This window comes from Equus quagga, chromosome 12 (genome assembly GCF_021613505.1).
Source record: "Equus quagga isolate Etosha38 chromosome 12, UCLA_HA_Equagga_1.0, whole genome shotgun sequence".
NCBI classification, from domain to species: Eukaryota; Metazoa; Chordata; class Mammalia; order Perissodactyla; family Equidae; genus Equus; species Equus quagga.
In genome coordinates, this window is record NC_060278.1 from 95,103,895 (window position 1) to 95,118,118 (window position 14,224).

Sequence of the window (14,224 nt, forward strand, 5' to 3'; positions counted from 1 at the left end):
TCCGAGGGAGAAGCCGCGCACTCAGCCAGTCCGCCCAGAGCTGCCGAGGGCTCTTCTGCCCCTGGAACCCTGTAGCTGTGGAGAGGGCCCTGGAGGTGGAGTGGTCCGGTGGTTGTCAGACGGCTTCGGGGTGCTGGGCCAGCAGGGAGGGGGCTGATGGGGGCGGTCGGGCTGGGCAGCCCCCGGCTTCCATCAGGGCAGCCCAGCTCCTGTTTTTCACAGAAGGTTTATTTGGCAAGAGTTGCATTGCTAGAATATGTTTGAAAACCCTGGATCCCGGTCCCCAGCACCTTCCCTTGTGTCCTGCTCATGGGGGTGACCCCAGAGATGGCCTCGAGGCACATCACCCTGGGCTGGGTGCTGTCTGCTGCCCAGGCCAACCTCAGGAAGGCTGCTGCTGCCTGCCCAGGACGTGGGTCCCAGAAACCAGGCCATGCTGTTGATCCCTTGCAGCTGACGATGGCCAGCCCGTCTTGCCCTGGCGCCCAGTGGGAGGCCGTGAGAGGCGTGGTGTGGGGGTCACAGGACAGAGAGTTGCCTGATTAGGCCTTGCAAGTACGGCTGCTGCACCCGTAGTCTATGCAGAGAAGCCTCACTCTGGCCAGCGATCCCCCCGGGCCAAGACTTAGCCAGACTTGGGGCTGGGGCCACCTCGGGCACATGAAATAATTACCAAGAAGAAAAAATGGTCCGGCAAGCCGTTCAGAGCACAGGCTTTGGAGTAGGGTGGGCCTGGGCTGAGTGCGGACACCAGCACCTGCTCCCTCGGCTCTCTGAGGCCCCTGAGCCTGAGGTTCCTGTCTGTCAGAAGGGCATTGAGCCCAGCAGACTAGAGGGTGAAGGCCGAGCAGAGCGGGGAGCCTGGGGAGGCCTGAGGGCTGTTGTGCCGCTCCACGTGTTGGCTGGTCGGGGCAGGCGTCTCTGACTGCCCATGGATGTTGCTGGTACCTGGAGAAACTAGAGTAGCTTGGGCTCCAGGGGAGGAACCAGTTTCATGTGAAAGGAACCAGCATCACTGGGCATTTTAGGTGCCAGGCTTTGAAGCAGGCACTTTAGAGAAGTTTTCTTACTTAATCTTTAAATGAAAGAGGAGCTGAGGCTTAGCAAAGTTAATGTTCTACCCAAGATCTCGACAGCCGGGAGGTGGTGGGGCCGGGATGTGGCTGAGGTGTTTTCTCCTTCCCACTAAGAGCTTGTGGCAAAAACCTGAGTCTTTCACCTGGTTTTGATTTCAGCCGACAAATGTCCCATCAAGCTCCTCCAGCCTCATCCTGTCAGGCATCAAAGAGGACAACAGCCTGCTCAACCAGGGCTTCCTGCAGGCCAAGCCCGAGAAGCCAGTGCCCGCCCTGAAGCCCAGAAGCCACTTTCCAGCACCCGCCCCTGTGAGTGCTAGCCACACATGTGGCATCACCCTTGGGGGCTTGCTCTGCTGCTCTTCTCACCTCAGGGCCTTTGCACAGGCTGCTGCCTCTGCCTGAATGCTCTTCTGTGGCTCTGTTTGCTCCAGATCTCAGTCCAAACACCACTCCCTCAGGGAACCCACCTACTGGGGAGCCACCCTCCCCACCCCCCATACTTATGACACAGTCTTACTTGTAATCAGGTCACTGTCTCTATTTGGTGGCTTAGCACGTGTCTGTCCTTGAGGGCAGGGGCTGCCCTGGGCTGTCCAGATCTCAGCGTCTGTATGTATGAACTCCTCGCCCCTCCTCCTCACCAGCCTCCGTGGCTGCAGCTTTTCCTCACGTGGAGACTGGTGCCACACGGAGAGCATGGAGGGTGGCCGTGTTGTCTGGCTCATCCTCCTTGCTTTACAGCTGAGATGGGAATGACTTCCCCAGGGCCACCGGGAAGGTGGAGAGAGCACAAAAAGACTTGGGGCTTCTAGAGGGAGGGAGGGGGAGAGAGAGGGTTGTAAAAATGTCCCCCACCCCTCCCCAGCCAGGCTTGCCAGGGTTCGCTGGGAGCATGCTGTCCTTGCCCGGAACATAACCCTCTTACCTCCTCCCAGATGACCAGCGCCTGGAAGACGGTGGCCTGCGGGGGGACCAGGGACCAGCTCTTCATGCAGGAGAAAGCCCGGCAGCTCCTGGGCCGCTTGAAGCCCAGCCACACATCGCGGACCCTCATCTTGTCCTGAGGGGCTTGGTGGTCACGAGCCCATTCTCATGTTTACAGGGGGCTGGGGGACCGAGGGGGTCAGTGAATTTGCGACTCACACTCAGGTGACCGCCTGCAGCGAGCCTTCTGCCGCCAGCCCCTCCCCAGACTGCTCAGGTGGAGACAGCAGGGCCACCCCTGCCCTGTCTCCAAGTCCGGCTGCGGGCGGTTCCTGGTGCTAACAGAACAAAGTCCCACCCTGGGCCTGCTCAGTGCTCTCCCCAGTGCCACAGGCAGCCCCATTAGCTTCTCCCATGCCTTGGGCAGGCCTGGCCCCATCTCAGACCCCTGCTTAGGACGGGGGACGTGGCCAGCGTGCTCCTCCCCTCAACCTGTTGGTGCATCTTCTTGAAAGAATAAAATTACCTTTCTCTTTCTGCTGTTCTGGCATCCACCCTTCTCCTGGGCCCTGCTCGTGCTTCCCTGGTAACTGTCCTTGGGGCCCCCAGGGCTGTGGGGACCTTTGCTCTCATCTTCACAGTGCAGCCTTGTCTGCACAGCCCAGGCCTGGGGACTGAACCCTTATCCACTAGAGGGCCCAGTGTTCTGAGAGCGGTTTCTCATCTCTGCACCCAGTGGGCGTCTGCAAAACCCCGAGGACTCTTGGCTGTGGGGTGGGGGTGAGAGAAGTTGTGCATCAGAACTTGGCCTTTGCCACTGATGGCTGACCTGGCCTGTGATGAGCCCAGCCTCCAGGTCAGACTGGTAAACAAGGAGTGACCAGCACCTAGGCAGAACCTCCTTGCCACAGTGGCCCTCACTCCCCAAGGCCATGGCGGCAGTGGCAACCGGGGCTGTGTCCCTGGTCATGGCCCAGTGGGCGCACCGTGGTCCTTGGCTGGTAGCTGGGAAGAGTCATTGGGGATTGAAGGGGGGCAGGCGCCGGGTCTGAGAAGGTCTAGATGTGGGAGTGAGGTTTTCAGCAGTGGGGCTCATGGGATGGGGCGTGTGGCCATTCCTGGGGGCTGAGGTCTCAATTCACTGCATGGCGGCACCCACCTGGGGAAGGACCATACCTAGACCCTGCTCAGTGCCTCTGGCTCCCAAAGGAGACTTGGGGCAGGTCCTCTTGCCTGTGGGCCCCCATCCTCTAAAGAGAAAGAGTGGGAGTTAGGACCCCAGGGTTCAAGTCTGACCCAGACACACCCCTGCCTTGCCGAGCTTGCACATGGGCTCCTGTCACTCAGCATGCAGAACCCTCCCCAGGTGGCCCCTGTCCGGTCACACATCATTGTGCCTGGTTTGAGCCTGGCCGTGTCCTGGTTCCTGCTCTTGAGAGCTGAAGTGGAGATGGGACACTGCCTCCTGCAGCCCGTGTGGCCCGTGTGGCCGAGACGGATGCTCCAGCCTGTTCCGTGGAGGGGCCATGCCTGCCTCACACTCCTGTCCCTTTGCTGATTTTTTGGTCTGGACTCCTCTCACTCCAAACTCCTTCCCCTGGTGACCTGCGGGGCTCTCAGCATTAATGGGCAACCCCTGTCCTTCAGTGAGAGTGGGGCCCGGGGTCCCTTCATCCCTGGGGTTCCCACTACAGCTCAGTCTGTAGAACACCCAGATCACACTTGGATGCAGCGTGCCTTGGGACCGCCTGCCCACCAAGTCTCCCACCCTGGGGCTGATCAGAGGCTCGTGGGGTGGAACCTGGAAATGGGGATTTTAACAATGACCTGTGGGAGATTCACAGGTGGGTGGATGGTAGCTACACTGGACAAACTGGCCTACAACACGCCAGAGGCTGTTTGCCTCGTGCCCCTGCTCCCCGTGGTCTTGCCCACCTATTCTCGGGGTTCATCCTGCGCCTCTTCCCTGTCCGCCGAGGGAGGTGGCCGCGGCGGCCGCAGACTTCTGAGCTCTGCACTGGAGCTGTCCTCTGCCTCTTGCATTAAATAAACACATGGAGGTTTCCTCTGGCAGCCGCCCCTCCTCAGCCCTGCGCCAGGCATGGTTCTTATGCTGAGGATACAACAGTAAAAAAAAAACCCCAAACAACCTTATTCCTAGGGAGCTTAGATTCTAGAGAGGGCAGACGAACTATAAACAAAACTATGCAAACGTGCCAGAGGTCGTGGGACTTTGAAGAAAGATACAGCAGGGGGATAAAAGCAAGGGGGCCAGGCAGAGTGCTAAGAGGAGGAGAGAGGTTTGAGTGAGAAGGTTGGACACAGCCCCTGGCCACCATGGGGACCAGGAGGGACAGCCTGCCTGGGAAGGGGGCACTGGGTGCACTGCGTCAGTGCCGAGGGCCCACTGTTTCTTGAGCACAAGTTTTGGGGCACACAGCCCGTGGGTGGCCTGGAGAACTTGGCCATCTGGGTTCATCCAGGGCCCGGTGTTGGCTAGGCCAGTGTGAAGAGCAAGAGGGAGTTAGCCAGCGAGCTTCTGAGTTCAGGGAGTACAGGAGAGGGAGGGCTGGGAACCCCTGGGAGATGAGAGTAGGAGGGAAACGCATGCTTCAGTCAGGATGGCAGAGGGTGAGTGTTCTGGCAAGGTCCTGATGGTGGCTTGGCCTTTGGTGGCTGGAGGTGAAGGTGAGCGGGTCGGAGGCATAGAGGCTGCAGGAGATTATTTGTTTAATGGCCCCAGTGAATCGCTGTTCTCTGCAGCCACACCCTTGAGTAGGTCACATGGCCGTGACTTACTTTGCCCAACGGAATTGCACAATTACCACGCGAGGCATTGTGAGGGAGCCTGCTGGAGGAGACGAGAGTTCCCCATTTTCCCAGCTGAGTCTTCAGACCCTGTCCTGAGCCATCCAGCCTCACCCAATCTAGTCCAGTCCAGAAGGACCGCCCAGCTGACCACAGACTCATGAGAAATAATGAATCAGTATTGTTTTAAGCCAGTACATTTTGGGATGGTTTGTAACTGATAGAAATGCTGTCATGGGGAACGGGGACTGTGGGTACTTGGGGGTCCAGGATGAATTGGTCAGGTGTCCTGGTCCTCCGTGAGGAAAGGGCGGGGACTAGGGGCAGGGGGAGGCCACAGCCGCTGGTTGAAACCTAGGTTGGACCAACACAGGGTGGAGGAACGGCCTGGCCGTGAGCAGATCGCCTCCCAGTTGTGAAGAACCCTGCGTGGATGGGAGAATGGCATTCTCACTTTGAGGAAGCTGTAGGGGATTGGGAGCCGGCCAGCCCCCTGGTGAGGGTTTGGGAGGTGAAGACGTTCAGTGAAGCTGTGGGCACATATGTTTAGGTACGGGGTGTTTGTTTATAATGTTTGAGATATGCAGTAAAACATTTATTTGCATTTTTATATCTCCCTTTTAATAAGGGGAATTGTTTTCCAAGATGGTTTTATTAGATATTTGTCTATTTTTTTAACTTATAAAAGCCTTACACGAAATTCAGATGATGTCGAAGTGCATAGATCAGAAAGGAGGAGTTGCCTCTCGTCCACCCCGTTTTCCTCGGGGGGAAGCCCTGCTAATCCTAACACAGTGCTTCTCCAGCTCTGATCTGCACATGGATTACTAGGGATCCTCCTAAAGTGCAGGCTCTGACCCGGGAGGTTCTCAGCTGAGGCTTGAGATGCTGCACCTCTAACAGGTTTCCAGGTGATGCTGAGTTGGGGACAGCACTTTGAGTGGCAGGGAGATAACTGATGTGTTCATTCGCTTGGGGTAAAAAACATAAGGTCCCATATTTTTTATTAATCAAATTCAAAGTTTGGAGATTTTAGGGCTGTTGTTATCTTTTCTTCTTCCTGGGTTTCCGTGGCACCTCCTAGAGCCTCACTCACTCCAAGTCAGTCCCGGCAGATTCAGGGCAATTTGGCCATGTGGTTTCCATGGTGATAGTCCCCTCCACCTGCCCCCGCCTCCCAGGAGCCTCAGGCCCAGCTGCAATTACACATGTGTTGTACTGGTTGCTTGTATGACCCTCCCCACTTGCATGTAACCTCTGAGGGAGCTGGGGCAACACCATCATGTTCTCTGCTTTATCTCCAGCACCTGATCAGTGCCTGGCCCACAGAGGGTGCTCAACAAATATTTCTTGAATGAACAGTGAAAACCAAGCAAGATCATCCATCCTCTGTTTCTGTTTTTTTATTTTGAGGACGATTAGCCCTGAGCTAACAGCCGCTGCCCATCCCCCTTTTTTGGCTAAGGAAGACTGGCCCTGAGCTAACATCCGTGCCCATCTTCCTCCACATTATATGTGGGATGCCCGCCACAGTACATCTTGCCAAGCAGTGCCATGTCTGCACCTGGGATCTGAACTGGCGAACCCTGGCTGCCGAAGCAGAACGTGCGAACTTAACTGCTGTGCCACTGGGCCGGCCCTGATCAGCCATCCTCTGGCCATTGTTCAGCATTCCTGAGCTAAGAATCTCCATGTTAGACTGATGTGGGCTCAGCAAGCCAAGGAGCTGACAGAAAAATTTCTTGGACTCTCAAGTTCTGGCAGTCATGCTCTTTTATTCAGAGAATAGCATGGAATAGCATGGGGACAGGACCCGTGGGCAGTAAGAGCTGCAATGGGTTGAGGGCAGGGCTAAATTTATAAGGCATAGGTATGTGAGTTATTTCTTTACAAGACAAAGGAAAGATTATGTTAAAAAAAAAGTCATTAAAATGGTATCAGTTCATGTGGGGTCTGGTTATCGGGTGGTCCTATAACTTTAGATAAGAATCAGATCGGATCAGGTCGAGATGTCCTATGCTTCCTGGAGGATGATATAGATCGGTATGTAGGGCAGGACGCCTTGGACTTCTCTCCTCGGGGCAGGGGCAGCCTTGATTCTCATCAAGACCACTCAAGGTGGGGTTGCTCTCTTGACAAGGCCAAGGGGAGACCTGGCTTTCTGCTATGTGGCCACAGGGCCTGACCAAAAATTGTCCATGGTCTGAGAGTTGTACGTGTGTCTCAGGAGATGGAATCTCCCACTTCTTCCACTCCAGCCACCCAGACACAACCCCTTCAAGAGCCTGGAGGCCTCTTCCCAGAGTCATGCCCCACCCCCTCCCATATGCAGGACGCCCTGTGCCAGAACATGTTCTCCATAGACACTTACCTGTCCTGGGGTGCCCGGGGACACAGTGACTGAAGGTCTGATTCGCAGTCTCTCTCATGACAGATAATCCCAGATCTCTCCTCCATGCCAGACTCAGTTGTTTATGGGTTTTTTAAAAAAATTGCAGTAAAAACACGTAATATAAAGTTTACCGTCTTAACCTCTTGAGTGTAGTTCACTAGCGTAAACTATATTCACATTGTCGTGCAACAGATCTCTGTCATTTTTCACCTTGAAAAATTGAAATTCTGTACCCATTAAATAGCAACTCCCCATTTCCCCCTCCTCCTAGTTCTTGGCAACCACTACTTTCTATTTCTGTGAATTTGACTGCTCTAGGAACCTCATATAAACGGAATCATACAGTATTTGTCTTTTTGTAATGGCTTTTTTAACTTAGCATACTATCCTCCTTTTTAAGGCTGAATACTATTCCATTGTCTGTATAGACCACACTTTACTCATCCATCATCAGTTGACAGACACTAGGGTTGCTTCCACCTCTCATCTGCTGTGAACAGAGCTGCTGTGAACATGGGCGTGCAAATATCTTCGCAATCTTGCTTTCAGTCCTTTTGGATACATACCCAGGAGTGGGATTGATGGATCGTATGGTAATCCTATCTTTAATTTTAGTTGTTTACATTTTGTTTCTATTAGATTCCTGGTATTTTCGAGAAACCTCTATTCTGGGTTATTAAAGCCTTTGCAATGATGGTGTGACTCTGTCGCCACCTGGTGGCCATTGATGTGTTTGCAGCAGCGGGGAAAGTGGCCTATATTTGTTGAAGGTCTTGGAAGGTCCTTAGAAATATTTTTTTGTTTCCCAGGCCCCCTCTTCAGCAGTCCCGTCATGCCGTTGTCTGGCCGTTCTTCGAACACCTCCACTGACGGGGAGAGGTGACTCTGTTGCTTGGCATCCAGCTCCATGGATGGACAGCAGTTGTGAAAAAAAGATTCTTTACCCAGAGAGAAAATTCTCCCCTTGTCATATCTGACACCAAAGGAAGGACCAGGGTGCGTGGGAAGCTGGTTTATGGGGACATCGGGGTCCTAGAACAGGTAGCTGACAGGCCAGGGTTAGCTTGGGCGTCTGATTGCCTGAACTCGCCGCTGTCTCGGCTGCCCTGAGCGTGAATCAGTTCTGTGTTCCGGCTGTTTCCAGAGATCACCGAGCCTCTGATTCTGTGATGATAGTGATTTAACTCTCTCTCAGATGGATTTCATGTTTCCGCCCTTGGCCACACATGTTTGAAATTAAAGCTGAGTTTTGATATGAACTGAGAACCAAACTTTTCACTGATACAGACCAGCGGTCCCAGCTGGTCAGGATGAAGGTATTTTACTTATATATTAACTAGGGCTGAGCCATAGGTATTTAGGTTAAAGTACGTAATGAATGGGACAGTCTGATAGCGCAGGGGCAGAGCCTGAGTCAAATGCCCTCCAGAAAGGTCAGTTGGGAGGAGGTCTGTCTTCTCTCTGAGACAGTCCTGGGACCGTGTCCAGAGAGCTGCCCAGGCCTGAGCCCAGTGGACGCTCAGTAAGCGTCGTGTCTGCCGTGAAGCGATGTGATTGAGAGAGAAGCCCGGGGCAGCCAGGACCAGAGGGGTGGGGAAGGCTTTGTCATTTTTTATTGTCGATTTCCAGCTTAATTCTCCTGTAGTCAGGAAACATAGCCTGTGTGGCTTCACGTCTTTGAAATTTGTTGAGACTTGCCTTACGGTCGAGCATAGGATCGATTTTGAAAATGTTCCTTGTGCATCTGAAGAGTGTGTCCCATTTTTGTTACGTGCTAAGCCTCTTGTCCGAACACCCAACATCCTGGTTTTTCTGTCTGCTTCTTTTTGTGCACCTAGATTAGCCAAGCCCCAAATGACACGTGATAAGAATGTTTTTTAAGCCACTGAATGTTGGGGTGGTTTGTTACTCAGCATTGATGTGGCAGTAACTAGTTGATACAGAAGGTAGACTCATGTCCACCAAAAAGCCCTGAGGAAAAGGAGCCATGCACCGGGCTTAGCAGGGTGGGGGAGGGACTTAGAAGACTTGGAACTTTGCTAGAAACGAGTGGGATGAAGGAGTGGGGGATCCAGAGCCATTGTGACTGTGCCCGTGTCTTGGTTGTCCTCCGGGACTCGGGGCAAGCTTTCCGTGCCTCCCCTGCAGCCGTGGATAAAGCTCTGACTTGGGCTCAGACAGTCCTGGGTGTGAATCCCAGCCTGGCTGTTACAGCTTGTGACTCTTTCCTGCTCCGAGCCCTGGCATCCTCGGCTACAGAGTGGGAGAACCCGGAACCTTTCAGAGTTGCTGAAGGGGTTGGAGAGAACACTGGCACCCCCTCGGGGCTCAGAAAATATGGCTCTTAGGATGTTATTGCCAAATGCCTTCTCGTTCCTTTCTCACGCACAAGAAACCCTGCAAAGGAGAAGTTCATGTGCTTGTTTCAGTTGACTGCTCTGAGCGGAAGTTACTAGAAAGTGGTCAAGTCAGGACTCGAGCCCAGTCTTGGACTTGAAGGCTGGCGCTTTAGTGTTGCCCTGTTCCATGTAATCATCTGTTTCGTACTTACCAGCCTGGGAAGGGGGGTGGTGCAGTAGATAAAGCAGATGCGTTAGGTACAGGGTCAGTCTTTAAAGACTTTCCGTGGAGTTCAACATACAGGAAACCACACAAACCCCAAGTGGACAGCTGGATGAATTTTCACAAAGAACACACTCACGTAATCAGCAAGCAGATCAAGAAATACAAGACGACGAGCACCCTGTAAACCCCGTCCCCCCACCAAGGGTAAACACCACCCTGACTTCAAACACCATAGATTTGTTTTGCCTTTTTTAAACATCGTGTAAACTGAATTTCACATTATGTGAGATTTACCCATGTTGACTTGGGTAGTTAGTTTGCTGCTTCTCACGACTGTATAGTATTCCATTGTCTGACTTTTCCATAATTTACCTACTCTCCTGAAGAACATGTGGAGCGTTTCTGGATTGGCTATTACAAATAGTGCGTTATGGGGCCAGCCTGGTGGTAGTGTGGTTGGGTTTGCGTGCTCCACTTCAGTGGCCTGGGGTTCACAGATTTGGATCCCGGATGCGGACCTACAAACCGCTCATCAAGCCATGCTGTGGCGCTGTCCCACATACAGAGTGGAGGAAGATTGGCACAGATATTAGCTTGGCGATAGTCTTCCTCAAACAAAGAGAGGAAGATTGGCAACACATGTTAGCTCTGGGCCAATCTTCCTCACCAACAAAAAAGCGGATAGTGTGTTATGAATAGCTTGTCCTCATCTTTTGGCAAACTCCTGTGCACACTTCTGGTTTATAGATATCTGGGAGTGGAATTGCGGGGATGGGCTCCATTTCACTGGGCCACTTGCCGCTTGCTAGCTTTGTGAACCGAGGCAATTTATTTAGCTTCTCTGAGACTCACTTTTCGTATCTGTGTATTGGAAATAAAAATACACAGTGCAGCGGCCAGGACGTAATAAAATAACGTCTGCAGGGCAGCCTCCTGGCCCAGTGTAGCTCCCCTTTCTCTCCTCCTGCCTCGGCCATGCCGCAGCTCTCTCTGCCCTAAGTCGTGGATTTTCTGCTAGGTTCCCCCTTTGCCAGGAATCCTCCCCATGAACTTGGAAAGCTTGCCCGCTCTCCAGTGCCGGTGGGGGTGCCCTTCCCCGGTCCATTGTCTGCTTTCCTTTGTGAGTCAATCACTGGCACCCAGTCCAGCATTCACTTGCTGTGGTCACTGTCACCGCTAACAAGTGTCCTTATGATGGTCCCTGTAGGAGTGTGGCTGGGACAGGTCCCGCAGAGGCAAGGAACAAGGGCTGAGGAGGAGAGGGAACAGGCGGCTGAGATCCAGCTCAGGAACTTAGAATGGACGTTCCTCCTCTCTTGCCTGGTCTTACCCCCAAGATCTCCTGGCAGGAGCTTTTCTTAAGCCCTTTATTTCCTTACGCTTCCTGAAACACCTTGAGTCAGGCTGGGAGGCTGCGAGTGCTCCAAGTGGGGAACCTACCCACAGGGGGCTCTGTCAAAATAGAGCTGCCCTCTGTCTCTATGTAATGGCAGCCTGGAGCCTTGTGTGAAGGAGGATTCTGAAAGTACTATAATTGATTAGTTATGTCTGCTATATGCACAGGAGGTGGTAGTGGTGGCACACCTTTCACGTATTTACTATCTCTGGCTTAAAGGTATTGGTTAGTATTAATTAGAATGGACATGCATTTGATTTAGAAAGATAAATGGAATTTTTTTTAATAGGTGAGTTAAATGTTTTCATTTATATGATTATTGATATATTTGGATTGATTTCTATCATTTAATTGTGTTTTCTCTTTACTATTCCTTTTTCCTCTTTTTCTTTGTTAAAAAATATTTCTGGGGGCCAGGCTGGTGGCACAGTGGTTAAGTTCACACGTTCTGCTTCTCGGTGGCCCGGGGTTTGCCAGTTCGGATCCCGGATGCAGACGTGGCACCGCTTGGCATGCCATGCTGTGGCAGGTGTTCCATGTATAAAGTAGAGGAAGATGGGCACGGATGTTAGCTCAGGGCCAGTCTTCCTCAGGGAAAAGAGGAGGACTGGCAGTAGTTAGCTCAGGGCTAGTCTTCCTCAAAAAAAAAATTCTGTTGTTTTAGAGGCTATTTAAAATTTTTGATATACATTTTTGTTATTTGATGTTTCTATCCCCCTGAACAATGCCCTCCCCTAGCCTATTTTTATCTAGTTTTATCATTTTGAATTCAAAATTGATGATTTTCTCAGTTGATTAAATTTGTTTACATATCTTATACATTTACTTATTTATCATTGTTTCTCTTACTCCACTCTATATTTTTTTGCTGAATGCTGCCACCCCTGTTGCCACTACTAGCAGTAAGTGATTTGGGGGGAAAAATTGTATTCCTGCCATGCTTGATGTATGTTCTTTGTTCTGAAATGGTGTATAAGCACGCTGTAACCCATGCTTCCTCAGAGTGCTTTCTTCCCTGGTGGAGAGAGCACTTCCAGGCTAGTCCTCAGCATTGGCTCAATATCACTCTATGTTTCTTATCTATAGATTGGTTATTGCTTATTTGCATCGACACCGCTAACGTCTTTTTCTGTTCCAGGATCCAATCCAGGGTACCACATTGCATTTAGCATATATATTAAACTATTTTTACTATGGAAGATTTCAAATTTATATAAAAATAGAGACAACAGTAAGATAAATTTATATGAAAGTAGAGAATAGTAAAATTTATCCTTCACTCAGCTTCAACAATGATTAACTCATGACCAATTTGTTTCCTTCATACCCCAAACCAAATTCCTTTTTTCTTTATCCTGGTCCTGTTGACCTGCAGTTTACAGATATGCACCCTATGCATCATTTCTTATTTCCTCTGCTTCCTGGATGAAATTCTCTAGTCCATGTACTTTATTTATCATGGAGTTTCTGAGGCCAACACCCAGAACTTCTTTTTTTTTCCGAGAAGAAATCCTTAATACTTTGTAGAAACAGTTGAAGGGGCCAGGAAGTTATGATTACTTAAAAAAACAACAGTTAAGATTTCTTCCTGAAAAATGTGTATTTTAATTTTTGACCAGATAATGCATTCCCGTGTGTTCACATATAAAAAAGCCTATCATCCCTGCCTGCAGTTGCCTTGTTCTCTTCCCAGGAGGCAGCTGACGTGAGTTTCTGGTGAAGAGATCGGCAGGACTTTTCTGTAGCGATTAGAGAGTAAATATTTTGGGCTTTGTGGACAGACCCCTCTCTAGAGTGACCTTGGAGAGGAAATTTATGCAAACACAAGCACAGACCTATACACGTCCTTTCCCACAACTCTACAAAAATGGTGGCATCATATAGAGAGTGTTCCAGACTTCTATCTGTTAACCCAGAGGTTGGCAAACTATGGCCAAATTCAGCCCGTCACTGGTTTCTGTAAGTAGTTTTATTGGAACCTATGTTCATTTGAGCCAGCTGTGGTCTAATGGTTAAGATTGGCGCTCTCACCACCGTGGTCTGGGTTCGTGTTCTGGTCAGGGAACCACAGCACCCATCTGCCATTTGTCATACTGTCACGGCTGTGTGTTGCTGTGAAGCTGAAAGCTCTGCCAACGGGATTTCAGATACAAGCAGGGTCACCCATGGTGGACAGGTTTCAGGGGAGCTTCCACACTAAGACAGACTAGGAGGAAGGACCTGGCCACCCACTTCCAAAAGAATTGGCCATGAAAACCCTACGAATAGTGCGGGGCATTGTCTGAAACAGCGCCGGAAGGTGGGAGGATGGCACCAAAAGACCAGGCAGGGTCCCACTCTGCTGGACGCAAGGTTGCCACAAGTCAGAATCAACTCATTGGCACTAACAACAAACGTTCATTTGTCTACACAGTGTCTGTGGCTGCTTCCGTTCTACCAAGGCAGAACTGAATAGTTGTGACAGAGACTATACAGCTCACAAAAAAAACCTCAAATATTTTTTCTCTGGCCCTTTAGAGAAAAGTTCGCTGGTCCCTGAGTTAAAAACACATCTTAGCCTTTCCCTGTCAGTACAGAAAGAGCTTTACTCTTTTTCATGGCAGCATACTATTTCCTAGTATGGCTGCATCGTGCTTCATTTAATCAAGCTCTCCTAATGGATACGTAGGTCATTTCTGACCTTTTGCTGCTACAAATAATGCTGCAGTGAATAACCTTATGTTTACCTCATTTTCCACATGTGTGAATATATTTACAGGATGAATTCCTAGAAGTGGAATGGCTCCATTGAAGCAAATGCACTGATCATTTTTAAAGCTATGGTCAAATTGCCCTCCATGGAGTTTTATCAACTTATATTCTCACAAATGTTACGAAAGTGCCCGTTTGGCCCCACCTTTGCCAGCAGAATCTCTTAAGCCTTTTGATCTTTACCAATCTCCTTCGGTGGAAAAAAAAAAGCATTCCAGTGAAGTTCACGTTCCGTGCCTTTTATTCTGGTGAGTTGCGTCTCCTTTCACGTGTTTAAGAGGCACACATCTTCTTTCTGCTGCCTGTGGT

At 50.8% G+C, this 14,224-nt stretch overlaps 1 protein-coding gene and 1 long non-coding RNA gene across 2 annotated transcripts in view; one reads left to right on the forward strand and one right to left on the reverse strand.

Annotated features, from left to right (window-relative positions):
* The window catches only part of MYBL2 (MYB proto-oncogene like 2), a 38,731-nt gene extending 36,229 nt beyond the window's left edge, over nt 1–2,502 (forward strand). The window contains exons 13-14 of the mRNA XM_046680109.1: nt 1,236–1,385; nt 2,015–2,502. Coding sequence (XP_046536065.1) covers nt 1,236–1,385; nt 2,015–2,143 — 279 coding nt within the window. The 3' untranslated portion in view covers nt 2,144–2,502. The remainder of the gene's footprint in view (nt 1–1,235; nt 1,386–2,014) is intronic.
* On the reverse strand, nt 13–2,144 carry LOC124249217 (uncharacterized). Its single transcript, XR_006891297.1, has 3 exons — nt 2,005–2,144; nt 1,597–1,887; nt 13–209 (listed from the first exon to the last, which is right to left on the reverse strand). It is a non-coding gene; the product is annotated as an uncharacterized LOC124249217 (long non-coding RNA).
* Nucleotides 2,503–14,224: the final 11,722 nt, after the last annotated feature.